General features: G+C 49.1%; 1 protein-coding gene across 2 annotated transcripts in view; it reads right to left on the bottom strand.

Moving 5' to 3' along the window:
* The window catches only part of LACTB (lactamase beta), a 142,801-nt gene that overhangs the window by 114,249 nt on the left and 15,300 nt on the right, over nucleotides 1-13,252 (bottom strand). Inside the window, exon 1 of one of the 2 annotated variants that reach the window (XM_063926525.1) lies at nucleotides 1,680-2,028. The exons of the other annotated variant lie outside the window; for it this stretch is intronic. Coding sequence (XP_063782595.1) covers nucleotides 1,680-1,877 — 198 coding nt within the window. The 5' untranslated portion in view covers nucleotides 1,878-2,028. Of the gene's footprint in view, nucleotides 1-1,679; nucleotides 2,029-13,252 lie in introns of those variants that run through there. 2 annotated transcript variants of the gene reach the window in all.

Here is a 13,252-nt window from a genome sequence, read left to right as displayed (position 1 = left end):
AAACCGTGCCCCTATATTTTTTTAAGCATTTCTTTGGCGCATACTGTTGATATTTCAAATATAGGGTGGGGGGCACCAATTCTCTTTCTGGCACAGGGCACCAAAATGTCTAGTTACAGCTCTGTGTTTCACCACGGGCGAGGGCAATCATAAATTAAGAGGGAAGTCCAGGAGCAGAGCATTGTGTCCCTCCTGTAGAGGGTCATGTTGGGAGTTGCGGAAAGTGCAGCCCACGGTAAGGATGGCCATCGGTGGCTGCACATCGATGGTTGCCATTGATTATACCATCGACGATAACCATCGATGGTACAAAAACCATCTATGGCGAACCATCGATAACTTGCACCACTCGACTGCAGACCATTCAAAAACCGGGGCGGGGATTAGCGGATGTAAGGGGCAGAGCTATGCTCCGTGTCCCGGCACCTTGCACAAAAATTGGAAGGAAACCATCTGGTTCTCTACCATCGATGACAAAAGTATTCAACATCAGCCATAAACAATCAATGATTATGAATCATCGATGACCATCCCTAGCCCACAGTGCACTTTCATGGGTATCCGTTTGGATGGTCGACCATTTTATGGTCGACTGTCATTAGGTCAACCGCTATTGGTCGACATAGGTATGGTCAACATGGACAAATGGTCGACACATGAAAATTGTCGACCCATGAAAGGTCGACATGAATTTGTTTTTTTGTTTTTTTTGGGTGTCGTTTTCTGTGTAAAGTGACGGGGAACCACGTCCCCTCACATGGCTCGCTTCTGATGCGAGCCATGTGAGGGGACGCGGTGCACTAATTGGAGTTTCCCGTCACTTTACGCCATGCTTCGGGCAAGGTGCATCGCTCCGCTACTGCTGCGCTCGGCACAGATTACCGTTTCCAATCGTAGTGCACGTGGATCGTAAAGTATGAAAAAGTTCCCCAAAAAGAAAAAAAATTGAAAAACTCATGTCGACCTTTTCATGTGTCGACCATTTGTCCATGTCAATGTCGACCATAACATGGTCGACCATCCAAACGGATACCCACTTTCATACATCTACCCAAAGTGCAGAATTGTGCCATTTCAGAACCATAGACTGTAACAGTCAGCATTACAACTTTTTCAGAAACTTTTTGAAGTTGTGTAATTTGGAGATATTCTATATTCTAAATATAGCTTGTATATAAAATATAAAAAAACTGCAACATATCAGAAAAAGAAAGAAAAGTATAAAAACAAAGTATACTTATTTGTGCAGACTATAGGAATGTGAGGTTACTTCTGGTGCCAAATAGTTCTGGTGACATTAGTCCTGGGCAGTCTATGTGTCAGCCTCCAGCTGCCGGTGGACTACACCAGCCCGGGAGACGGAGCCTGCTGGGCATACTTGCCTACCTGACCCTCTCCATGAGAGAGAAAATGCTCTGTTCCTGGACTTTCCTGGTGATGTATGATTGCCATCACCTGTGGTGAAACGCCTTTCTTATCAATTAACTAGCTCACCACAAGTGATGGCAATCATACATTACCAGGAAAGTCCAGGAACAGAGCATTTTCTCCCTCATGGAGAGGGTCAGGTAGGCAAGTATGCTGCTGGGAGTTGTAGTTACACAACAAAGATGGACGAACACACCAGCAGCCCCACTGCACATGGCAGCAGCCCCGAGAGACCCGGACTACAGAATTACCTTCAGCCGCCTCAGCAACTCTCGGCTCCTGGCTACAGCCGGATCGTAGCACCTGCGGCTTTTCCTGCTTCCCTGCCGGTCCTCCTCCTCGGGTCCCTCAGCAACTTTAGCCGCGGCCACAGCCAGGCCTAGGCCTAGCAGGACTCGTGGTAGAGCACGGCCAGACCGCGGTAATCGGGACCACATAGCGGCACACATGCTGATCCCCTTCGCGGTGTTATTACACTCTGACTGGCTGCGCCTCTGCCTGCTGGCACCGCTGCTGCTGACGACTAAATCAACAAGGGCCGGCCTCACATTACCCTCTCCACTGACATGGTACACACCGCTGCTGCCCAAATCACATCATTAAGACATTAATTGGGCAATAAGGAATAAACCAAAGTGACATTATAAGGGGTGTGACATGTTACACAGACGGTGTGACTGTATTTCTTGTTTTAAGTTGTTTATAATGACACTGCTGTAAGTTATGCATCATTCATGTGAGCTAATGTTTGCATTTTATCTAAATTGTGCATCAGTGCTGTTGGCACACACACACAGGTGACATACAGTGTTACAGCCTATACCAGCCAGGTAATTGTATGTCTGAATAAGAAGGTTGTGCGAGTATGGGTCGTTGGGTCGACACAACTTAGGTCGACAGTCATTAGGTCGACCACTATTGGTCGACAGGGTCACTTGGTCGACAGGGTCATTAGGTCGACTTGTACTAGGTCAAAGGGTCGACGTGAGTTTTTTTTTACTTTTTCTCATACGTCCTAGAGGATGCTGGGGTCCACTTCAGTACCATGGGGTATAGATGGTTCGGCAGGAGCCATGGGCACTTTAAGACTTTTCAAGGGTGTGAACTGGCTCCTCCCTCTATGCCCCTCCTCCAGACTTCAGTTTAGAAAATGTGCCCAAGCAGACTGGATGCACTCCAGGGGAGCTCTACTGAGTTTCTCTGAAAGACTTATGTTAGGTTTTTTATTTTCAGGGAGGACTGCTGGCAACAGTCTCCCTGCTTCATGGGACTTAGGGGGCAGAAGTAGGAACCAACTTCCTGAATAGTTTCATGTCTCTGCTTCTGGCTGACAGGACACCATTAGCTCCTGAAGGGTACTGAACGTTAGCTGCGGTTATGTGCTCACTCCCACAGCCTGCCGTCACCTCCCTTACAGAGCCAGAAGTCAGAAGACAGGTGAGTGTAAGAAGAAAAGGATCTTCAGACATCGTGACGGCTGAAAGATACCGCGCAGCGGGCGGGAACGCTGCGCGCCATGCTACCCATCACACACAGACACTGCAGGGTGCAGGGCGTGGCGCCCTGGGCAGCATGAAACCTACTAAAGCTGGCATAAATAAGGGGCATAAGATGCTGAGGCACAGTCCTACCCCCGACAGTATAAATATTAGTTTAAAAAAATCTGATGGGAAACGCGCCATTACGGGGGCGGGGCTTCCTCCTCAGTCAGCCAGCACTCAGCGACATTTTCTCTCCTTCCAGGCTGCAGAGAAGAACGCTGGTCCTCCTCCACTGCTGAACTAAGTATTGGTGCTAAACAGGGGGGGCACAGTGAAATTTGGCGCTAAATATATACATATATAATGTGTGATTATAAAAGTGCTGCAGGTCTGTGGGCATTTTGTGTTTCACAGACATTTTATTACTGGCGCTGTAGTGTTCATTCTAGCACCCTGCACCTTTCAAAATCCGTGCAGTTCCTCTTTCCTGCCTGGGGTGTCGCTCTCTGCTGTGGTGCTTCTCAGCACACTCTGATCTATTACTCAATGCTGTGATACAGACCTGTGTGTGCCGAGAAGCACCAGAGCAGAGAGCGACACCCCAGGAAGGGAAGAGGAACTGCACTGGATTTGAAAGGTGCAGGGTGCTAGAATGAACACTAGCGCTGGGTTGTGAACTGGCAAATCCTAGCGGGTGTAGTATGGTATGCCGGCGGCCGGGCTCCCGGCGACCAGCATACCGGCGTCGGGAGCCCGACCGCCGGCATACCGACAGCGTGGCGAGCGCAAATGAGCACCTTGCGGGCTCGCTGCGCTCGCCACGCTGCGGGCACAGTGGCACGCTAAGCGCGCCACGCTATTTTATTCTCCCTCCAGGGGGGTCGTGGACCCCCACAAGGGAGAAAAAGTGTCAGTATGCCGGCTGTCGGGATTCCGGCGCCGGTATACTGTGCGCCGGGATCCCGACAGTCGGCATACTGAAGACCACCCATCCTATCTGTGTCCTTCTGACAGACTTTACTGTGGGTCTGTCCCCTATAAGTCCCGGAGTGTCTGTGGTGTGGTTGTGCACGTGTGTGACATGTCTGAGGCAGGGAGCTCTTCCCCTGAGGGAGCCATTTTAGGGACACAGAGTTGTAATGTGGTGGCACTGCCGGCACACCATGAGCCTGAATGGGTGAAAGAATTACGTGATAGTGTGAATCATATCAGTAAGAGATTAGATAAGTCTGAGTCTCATGCAGAAAGCTGGAGAAAATCAGTGGAAGATGTGATTTTTAGTGGTTCTGCTTTTTCATCCACAGGCGTCACCTCTGGGTCACATAAAATACCATTTGCACAAATAGTACAAACTGATACCAACACGGACTCTGATTCCTGTGTCGACACTAGTGATTCCAGGGGAATAGATCCTAAATTGGAAAAAAGCATTCAATACATGATTGTTGCTATAAGGGAGGTTTTGGAAGTTACGGAAGCCCCCCCTGTACCTCAGGAGAAGGCTTATTTTTATAAAGAAAAGAAAATTAATGTAACTTTCCCTCCTTCTCACAAGCTAAATACTCTCTTTAAGGGAATTTGGGCAAACACTGAAAATAAATGTCAGATTCCCAAAAGGATTCAGGTTGCTTATCCTTTCCCGGCAGAGGACAGGAAAAGGTGGGAGTCACCCCCCGTATTAGACAATGCCCTGTCACGGTTAACAAAAAAGGTGATTCTCCCTGCACCTGGGACGGCTTCACTAAAGGAGCCGGCAGACCGCAAGTTGGAGACTACGTTAATATCTATTTATGTGGCCAATGTACACTGCTCAGGCCCACCATTGCTTGCGCGTGGGTGAGTAGTGTTATCGAAAAAAATGGTCAGATAACTTGTCATCTGAAATTGACACGATAGATAGAGACGAGATACTCCTAAAGTTAGGTCATATCAAAGACGCTGCTGCATACATGCTAGAGGCCATGAAGGATATTGGGCTTTTAGGTTCAAAAGCCGCTACTATGGCAGTCTCGGCTCGGAGGGCGTTGTGGATTCGCCAGTGGAATGCTGACACAGATTCCAAAAGAAATATGGAGGCTCTCTCGTATAAAGGTGAGGCCTTGTTTGGAGATGGGCTGGATGCGTTGGTCACTGCGGCTACCGCAGGTAAGTCTACATTCTTGCCTTATGCTCCAGCACCGACAAAAAAGACATCACTCTCAGATGCAGTCTTTTCAGCCAATTAAATACAAAAAGGCCAAAGGTTCCCCCTTCTTTGCAGGTAGAGGGAGAGGACGAGGAAAAAAGTCTGCAGCGTCTCCCGGATCGCAAGAGCAGAAGTCCACCCCTGCTTCTGCCAAATCTGCAGCATGACGCTGGGGCTCCCTTGCAGGAGTCTGCTCGGGTGTGAGCACGTCTGAAACTTTTCAGTCAGATCTGGGCTCAATCTGGCCTGGACCCGTGGGTTTTGCAAATAGTGTCCCATGGATACCAGCTGGAGTTTCAAGACGTCCCCCCATGCCGATTTTTCAAATCGACCTTACCAGCTTCTCTTCCAGACAGAGAAGTAGTAAAGGCTGCAATTCAAAAATTATGTCAGGATCAAGTCATTGTCTTGGTACCCTTGTCACAGCTGGGAGGAGGTTTTTATTCAAGCCTCTTCGTAGTTCCGAAGCCGGACGGCTCAGACCAATTCTGAACCTAAAATCTCTAAATCTCTACCTGAAAAGGTTCAAGTTCAAGATGGAATCTCTGAGGGCAGTGTTTTCCAGTCTGGAGGAAGGAGATGTCATGGTGTCGGAAGACATAAAAGATGCCTACTTACATGTTCCCATTTATCCTCCACATCAGGCTTATCTGAGGTTCGCAATACAGGGTTGCCATTACCAGTTCCAGTCGTTGCCGTTCGGACTCTCCACGGCACCGAGGGTGTTCACCAAGGTGATGGCAGAGATGATGGTCCTCCTTCGACAACAAGGAGTCAATATAATTCCTTACCTGGACGATCTCCTGATAAAAGCGAGATCCAAGGAACGGTTGGTGCAGAACATTGCACTCTCCCTGTCAGTGCTCCAACAACACGGTTGGATTTTGAATTTTCCAAAGTCGCAGTTGGAACGAACGACAAGATTGTCTTTTCTGGGGATGATACTGGACACAGAAGTTCAGAGGGTATTTCTTCCAGTGGAAAAAGCTCTGGAGATTCAGAAAATGGTCAAACAAGTTTTGAAACCAACGAGAGTGTCGATACATCAATGCATTCAGTTGTTGGGAAAGATGGTAGCGGCCTACGAGGCCATACAGTTTGGCAGATTCCATGCCAGAGTTTTCCAGTGGGATCTGTTGTACAAGTGGTCCGGATCCCACCTACACATGCACCAGAGGATAATCCTGTCCTCCAAAGCCAGGATTTCACTCCTGTGGTGGCTGCACAGTTCTCACCTATTGGAGAGACGCAGATTCGGGATTCAGGACTGGGTCCTAGTAACCACGGATGCAAGTCACCGAGGCTGGGGAGCAGTCACACAGGAAAGAAGCTTCCAAGGAAAATGGTCAAGTCAGGAATCCTGTCTTCACATAAATGTTCTGGAAGTGAGATCCATTTACAACGGCCTTCTACAAGCGGTGCATCTTCTACAAGATTAGCCAGTGCAGATCCAGTCGGACAATGTAACCCATCAGGGTGGAACGAAAAGCAGAGCGGCAATGGCAGAGGTGACAAAGATCCTCCTCTGGGCAGAAAGACATGCAAAAGCTCTGTCGGCAATTTTCATTCCGGGAGTGGTCAACTGGGAAGCAGACTTCCTCAGCAGACACGATCTCCATCCAGGAGAGTGGGGCCTCCACCAAGAAGTCTTCACAGGGGTGACAAGTCTTTGGGTATTTCCTCAAGTAGACATGATGGCATCTCGTCTCAACAAGAAGCATCAGAGATATTGTTCCAGGTCGAGAGACCCTCAAGCAGTAGCAGTGGATGCACTGGTGACCCAGTGGATGTTTCGGTCAGTATATGTCTTTCCTCCTCTTCCACTAATACCAAAAGTTCTCAAAATAAGAAGAACAAGGGTTCGAGCAATCCTCATTGCCCCAGACTGGCCAAGGAGGGCTTGGTATCCAGATCTTCAGGAGTTGCTCATGGAAGATCCTCGGCCTCTTCCTCCTCGCGAGGACCTGCTACAGCAGGGGCCGTACGTACAGTATATCAAGACTTACCGCGGCTACGTTTGACGGCATGTCTGTTGAGCGCCGGATCCTAGCCCGAAAGGGGATTCCCAAGGAAGTCATTCCCACTCTTGTTCAGGCCAGGAAAGGAGTAACGTCTAAACATTACCACCGTATTTGGTGAAAATATGTGTCTTGGTGTGAATCCAAGAAGGCTCCTACGGAAGAGTTTAAGTTGGGACGTTTTCTCCATTTTCTGCAGGCAGGTGTGGATGCAGGCCTAAGATTGGGTTCAATCAAGGTTCAGGTTTCGGCCTTGTCAGTTTTCTTTCAAAAACAATTGGCCTCCTTTCCAGAAGTTCAGACGTTCGTGAAAGGGGTGCTGCACATCCAACTTCCATTTGTGCCTCCAGTGGCACCATGGGACCTTAATGTGGTGTTGCAATTCCTTCAATCGGATTGCTTTGAACCTCTACAGGAGATAGAATTGAAGTTTCTCACTTGGAAAGTGCTCATGCTATTGTCCTTGGCATCCGCAAGGCGGGTGTGTGAGTTGGGGGCCTTGTCTCACAAGAGCCCTTACCTGATCTTCCATGAAGATAGGGCAGAGTTGAGAACTCGCCAACAATTTCTTCCGAAGGTGGTTTCGTCTTTCCATATAAACCAGCCTATTGTGGTGCCAGTGGCTGCTGACACCTTCACTGGGTCGAAGTCTTTTGATGTGGTTAGAGCTTTGAAAATTTATGTCGCAAGAACAGCTAGGACGTATGAGCAAACAGGATTTTAATACCTACCGATAAATCCTTTTCTCCTAGTCCGTAGAGGATGCTGGGCACCCGACCCAGTGCGTACTTTAACTGCAGTTGTTAGTTTGTTGTTACACGAGTATTGTGTTACGATTATTTTCAGCATGTTGCTGCAATTGTTCATGCCCGTTGGCATGTGTTAAGTTGAATGCCATGTTTTGCGGCATGGTTGAGGTGTGACCTTTAGTTTAAAAGTAAATCCTTTCCTCGAAATGTTCGTCTCCCTGGGCACAGTTCCTATAATGAGGTCTGGAGGAGGGGCATAGAGGGAGGAGCCAGTTCACATTCACACCCTTGAAAAGTCTTAAAGTGCCCATGGCTCCTGCGGAACCGTCTATACCCCATGGTACTGAAGTGGACCCCAGCATCCTCTACGGACTAGGAGAAAAGGATTTACCGGTAGGTATTAAAATCCTGTTTTCTTTGTAAAGTGACCGGGAACCCCAATTAGTGCACCGTGTCCCCTCGCATGGCGAACGAACTTCAGGCAAAGTGCCTCGCTGCTCTCTGCACAGGTTACCGTTCCCAATCGTAGTCCACGTGGATTGTAAAGTATGAAAAATGTTTAAAAAATTAGAAAAACCTCATGTCGACCTTTTGACCTGTCGACCTAATGAACCTGTCGACCTAGTGACCCTGTCGACCTAATGCATGTCGACCAATAGTGGTCGACTTAATGACTGTCGACCTAAGTGGTGTCGACCTAATGACCGTATCCCGGTTGTGCTGCCTAATAATAACATATGGCAGTGCGTGCAGTCTTCTCTAGATGAGAGATCACTAATAACAGTCTCCTGTGATGCTGCAACAAGTCATCTGGCTAAATGGCTCCAGGGGCTAAACTCACAGAAAGTAGCCACTGACCTGTGGGGGCCAAATTAGATATTTGCACTGGAGCTGAGCAGCAGCTTTGCCCCTTTGCAAGTGTTTTTGGTGGCTCCCCCATCCCATCCTTAATCCTTATTGTACTACTAGTTACCAGCTCGTCAAAATGACGGATCAACATAACAGTAATGTCAGCGCCGCGGCTGTGCACGACTGAGCAGAGCAACATTGGAATTTCTCAGTTGGGCGCCATCTAGCTCGGCTGCACATGCGATCGCACACTTGCACATAGCCCCACAGTGCCAGATACACATTGCCCCACAGAGGCACACATTGCCACACAGTGCCAGATTCACATTGCCCCACAGAGATGCACATTGCTCCCCCCGCCCCCCCCCCCCCCCCCCCCCCGCTCTCCCCTGCTCACCGCTGGTGCTGCCCGCTGCTATCTGCTATGTGAGGGGAAGAGAGCGCAGCGCAGCACCTCTCCTGCCCCTCAATGCACCATGAAGTCCGGTCTCCGGCTGCCGGCCGCGGATATCTTGGCGCCGGTTCGTTAGCCAATCAGAGCTCGCGGACCGGCAGCCAATCAGGAGCTGGTCCGCACGCTCTGATTGGCTAACAAACCAATCCAAGGAGACTCGCCCCGCCGCCGCCAGACCAGAACCTGAGCACATTGAGGGGCAAGAGAAGCCGTGCACTCTCCTCCACTCACATAGCAGCGGGATGGGGGATGGCTTGGGGGCAGAGCCAGAGCAGTGGGGGCAAGTGGGCATGATGCCCTGGCCGCCGGCAGTGCCCCCCTTTGCTGGGCCTGCCAAGGCGTCCAGGGCACGTGCCCTACTCGACCCCCCTTCGTTACGCCTCTGGATACACTAGAGTAATAATACAGGTGCACTAAATTAAGATACCGTGTACATTTGTGAGAAGAAACGGACAGTATATTACACATTACACCCAGTACCGTAATACATTATATTATACACAGCCCCCCCCCCCATATTGTACCCAGTACCATATTCCATTACATTATACACAGTCCCCACATTACACCCAGTACATACAGCAACATGTTCCATTACATTATACACACAGCCAGAGCTGTAACTAGACATTTTGGCGCCCTGTGCCAGAAAAAGAATTGGTTACCCCAGCCACCCATATTCAAAATAGGGACAGTGCAAAAATAAAGTGGCGTGGCTTCATGCGAAGGGCATGGCCACAGAATTCACATTATATTACCCAGCACATTAGGGTACATTAGTCACATTACACTGCACAGTAGTACCCCTTAAACACGTTACGCCACAGTAGAGCCCCTTATTATTATTATTATTATCCTTTATTTCTCTATCGTCCTAGTGGATGCTGGGGTTCCTGAAAGGACCATGGGGAATAGCGGCTCCGCAGGAGACAGGGCACAAAAAGTAAAGCTTTAGGATCAGGTGGTGTGCACTGGCTCCTCCCCCTATGACCCTCCTCCAAGCCTCAGTTAGATTTTTGTGCCCGGCCGAGAAGGGTGCAATCTAGGTGGCTCTCCTAAAGAGCTGCTTAGAAAAGTTTAGCTTAGGTTTTTTATTTTACAGTGAGTCCTGCTGGCAACAGGATCACTGCAACGAGGGACTTAGGGGAGAAGAAGTGAACTCACCTGCGTGCAGGATGGATTGGCTTCTTTGGCTACTGGACATTAGCTCCAGAGGGACGATCACAGGTACAGCCTGGATGGTCACCGGAGCCTCGCCGCCGGCCCCCTTGCAGATGCTGAAACAAGAAGAAGGTCCAGAATCGGCGGCATGAAGACTCCTCAGTCTTCTTAAGGTAGCGCACAGCACTACAGCTGTGCGCCATTTCCTCTCAGCACACTTCACACGGCAGTCACTGAGGGTGCAGGGCGCTGGAAGGGGGGCGCCCTGGGAGGCAATGAAAACCTATTTTTGGCTAAAAATACCTCACATATAGCCTCCGGGGGCTATATGGAGATATTTAACCCCTGCCAGAATCCGTTAAGAGCGGGAGACGAGGCCGCCGAAAAAGGGGCGGGGCCTATCTCCTCAGCACACAGCGCCATTTTCCCTCACAGAAAGGCTGGAGGGAAGGCTCCCAGGCTCTCCCCTGCACTGCACTACAGAAACAGGGTTAAAACAGAGAGGGGGGGCACTAATTTGGCGTTAGAAATATATAAAAAAGATGCTATAAGGGAAAACACTTATATAAGGTTGTCCCTATATAATTATAGCGTTTTTGGTGTGTGCTGGCAAACTCTCCCTCTGTCTCTCCAAAGGGCTAGTAGGTCCTGTCCTCTATCAGAGCATTCCCTGTGTGTGTGCTGTGTGTCGGTACGTGTTTGTCGACATGTATGAGGACGATGTTGGTGAGGAGGCGGAGCAATTGCCTGTAATGGTGATGTCACTCTCTAGGGAGTCGACACCGGAATGGATGGCTTATTTAGGGAATTACGTGATAATGTCAACACGCGGCAAGGTCGGTTGACGACATGAGACGGCCGACAAACAATTAGTACCGGTCCAGACGTCTCAAAAACACCGTCAGGGGTTTTAAAACGCCCGTTTACTTTAGTCGGTCGACACAGACAGGGACACTGAATCCAGTGTCGACGGTGAATAAACAAACGTATTCCTTATTAGGGCCACACGTTAAGGGCAATGAAGGAGGTGTTACATATTTCTGATACTACAAGTACCACAAAAGAGGGTATTATGTGGGATGTGAAAAAACTACCGTAGTTTTTCCTGAATCAGATAAATTAAATGAAGTGTGTGATGATGCGTGGGTTCCCCCCGATAGAAAATATGGGCGGTATACCCTTTCCCGCCAGAAGTTAGGGCGCGTTGGGAAACACCCCTTAGGGTGGATAAGGCGCTCACACGCTTATCAGAACAAGTGGCGGTACCGTCTATAGATAGGGCCGTCCTCAAGGAGCCAGCTGACAGGAGGCTGGAAAATATCATAAAAAGTATATACACACATACTGGTGTTATACTGCGACCAGCGATCGCCTCAGCCTGGATGTGCAGAGCTGGGGTGGCTTGGTCGGATTCCCTGACTAAAAATATTGATACCCTTGACAGGGACAGTATTTTATTGACTATAGAGCATTTAAAGGATGCATTTCTATATATGCGAGATGCACAGAGGGATATTTGCACTCTGGCATCAAGAGTAAGTGCGATGTCCATATCTGCCAGAAGATGTTTATGGACACGACAGTGGTCAGGTGATGCAGATTCCAAACGGCACAAAGGTGTATTGCCGTATAAAGGAAGAGGAGTTATTTGGGGTCGGTCCATCGGACCTGGTGGCCACGGCAACTGCTGGAAAATCCACCGTTTTTTACCCTAAGTCACATCTCTGCAGAAAAAGACACCGTCTTTTCAGCTTCAGTCCTTTCGTCCCTATAAGAGTCATATCTGCCCAGGGATAGAGGAAAGGGAAGAAGACTGCAGCAGGCAGCCCATTCCCAGGAACAGAAGCGTTCCACCGCTTCTGACAAGCTCTCAGCATGACGCTGAGACCGTACAGGACCCCTGGATCCTACTAGTATCATCCCAGGGGTACAGATTGGAATGTCGAGACGTTTCCCCTGCGCAGGCTCCTGAAGTCTGCTTTACCAAGGTCTCCCTCCGACAAGGAGGCAGTATGGGAAACAATTCACGAGCTGTATTCCCAGCAGGTGATAATTAAATTACCCCTCCTACAACAAGAAAAGGGGTATTATTCCACACTATATTGTGGTACTGAAGCCAGAAGGCTAGGTGAGACCTATTCTAAATCTAAAAAAATTTGAACACTTACAAAGGTTCAAATCAAGATGGAGTCACTCAGAGCAGTGATAACGAACCGGGAAGAAGGGGACTATATGGTGTCCCGAGACATCAGGGATGCTTACCTCCATGTCCCAAATTTGCCCTTATCACTAAGGGTACCTCAGGTTCGTGGTACAGAACTGTCACTATCAGTTTCAGACGCTGCCGTTTGGATTGTCCACGGCACCCCGGGTCTTTACCAAGGTAATGGCCGAAATGATGGTTCTTCTTCGAAGAAAAGGCGTCTTAATTATCCCTTACTTGGACGATCTCCTGATAAGGGCAAAGTCCAGGGAACAGTTGGAGGTCGGAGTAGCACTATCTCGGATACTGTTACAACAGCAGGGGTGGATTCTAAATATTCCAAAATCGCAGCTGATCCCGACAACAAGTCTCCTGTGCTTAGGGATGATTCTGGACACAGTCCAGAAAAAGGTGTTTCTCCCGGAAGAGAAAGCCAGGGAGTTATCCGAGCTAGTCAGGAACCTCCTAAAATCAGTGCATCATTGCACAAGGGCCATGGTAAAAAAAATGGTGACTTCCTTCGAAGCAATTCCAGTCGGCAGATTTCATGCAAGAACTTTTCAGTGGGATCTGCTGGACAAATGGTCCGGATCGCATCTTCAGATGCATCAGCGGATAACCCTATATCCAAGGACAAGGGTGTCTCTCCTGTGGTGGTTACAGAGTGCTCATCTTCTAGAGGGCCGCAGATTCGGCATTCAGTTTTGGATGTTGGTGACCACGG

Source organism: Pseudophryne corroboree, chromosome 6 (genome assembly GCF_028390025.1).
Source record: "Pseudophryne corroboree isolate aPseCor3 chromosome 6, aPseCor3.hap2, whole genome shotgun sequence".
NCBI lineage: Eukaryota > Metazoa > Chordata > Amphibia > Anura > Myobatrachidae > Pseudophryne > Pseudophryne corroboree.
This window is presented reverse-complemented; position numbering and strand designations above follow the sequence as displayed.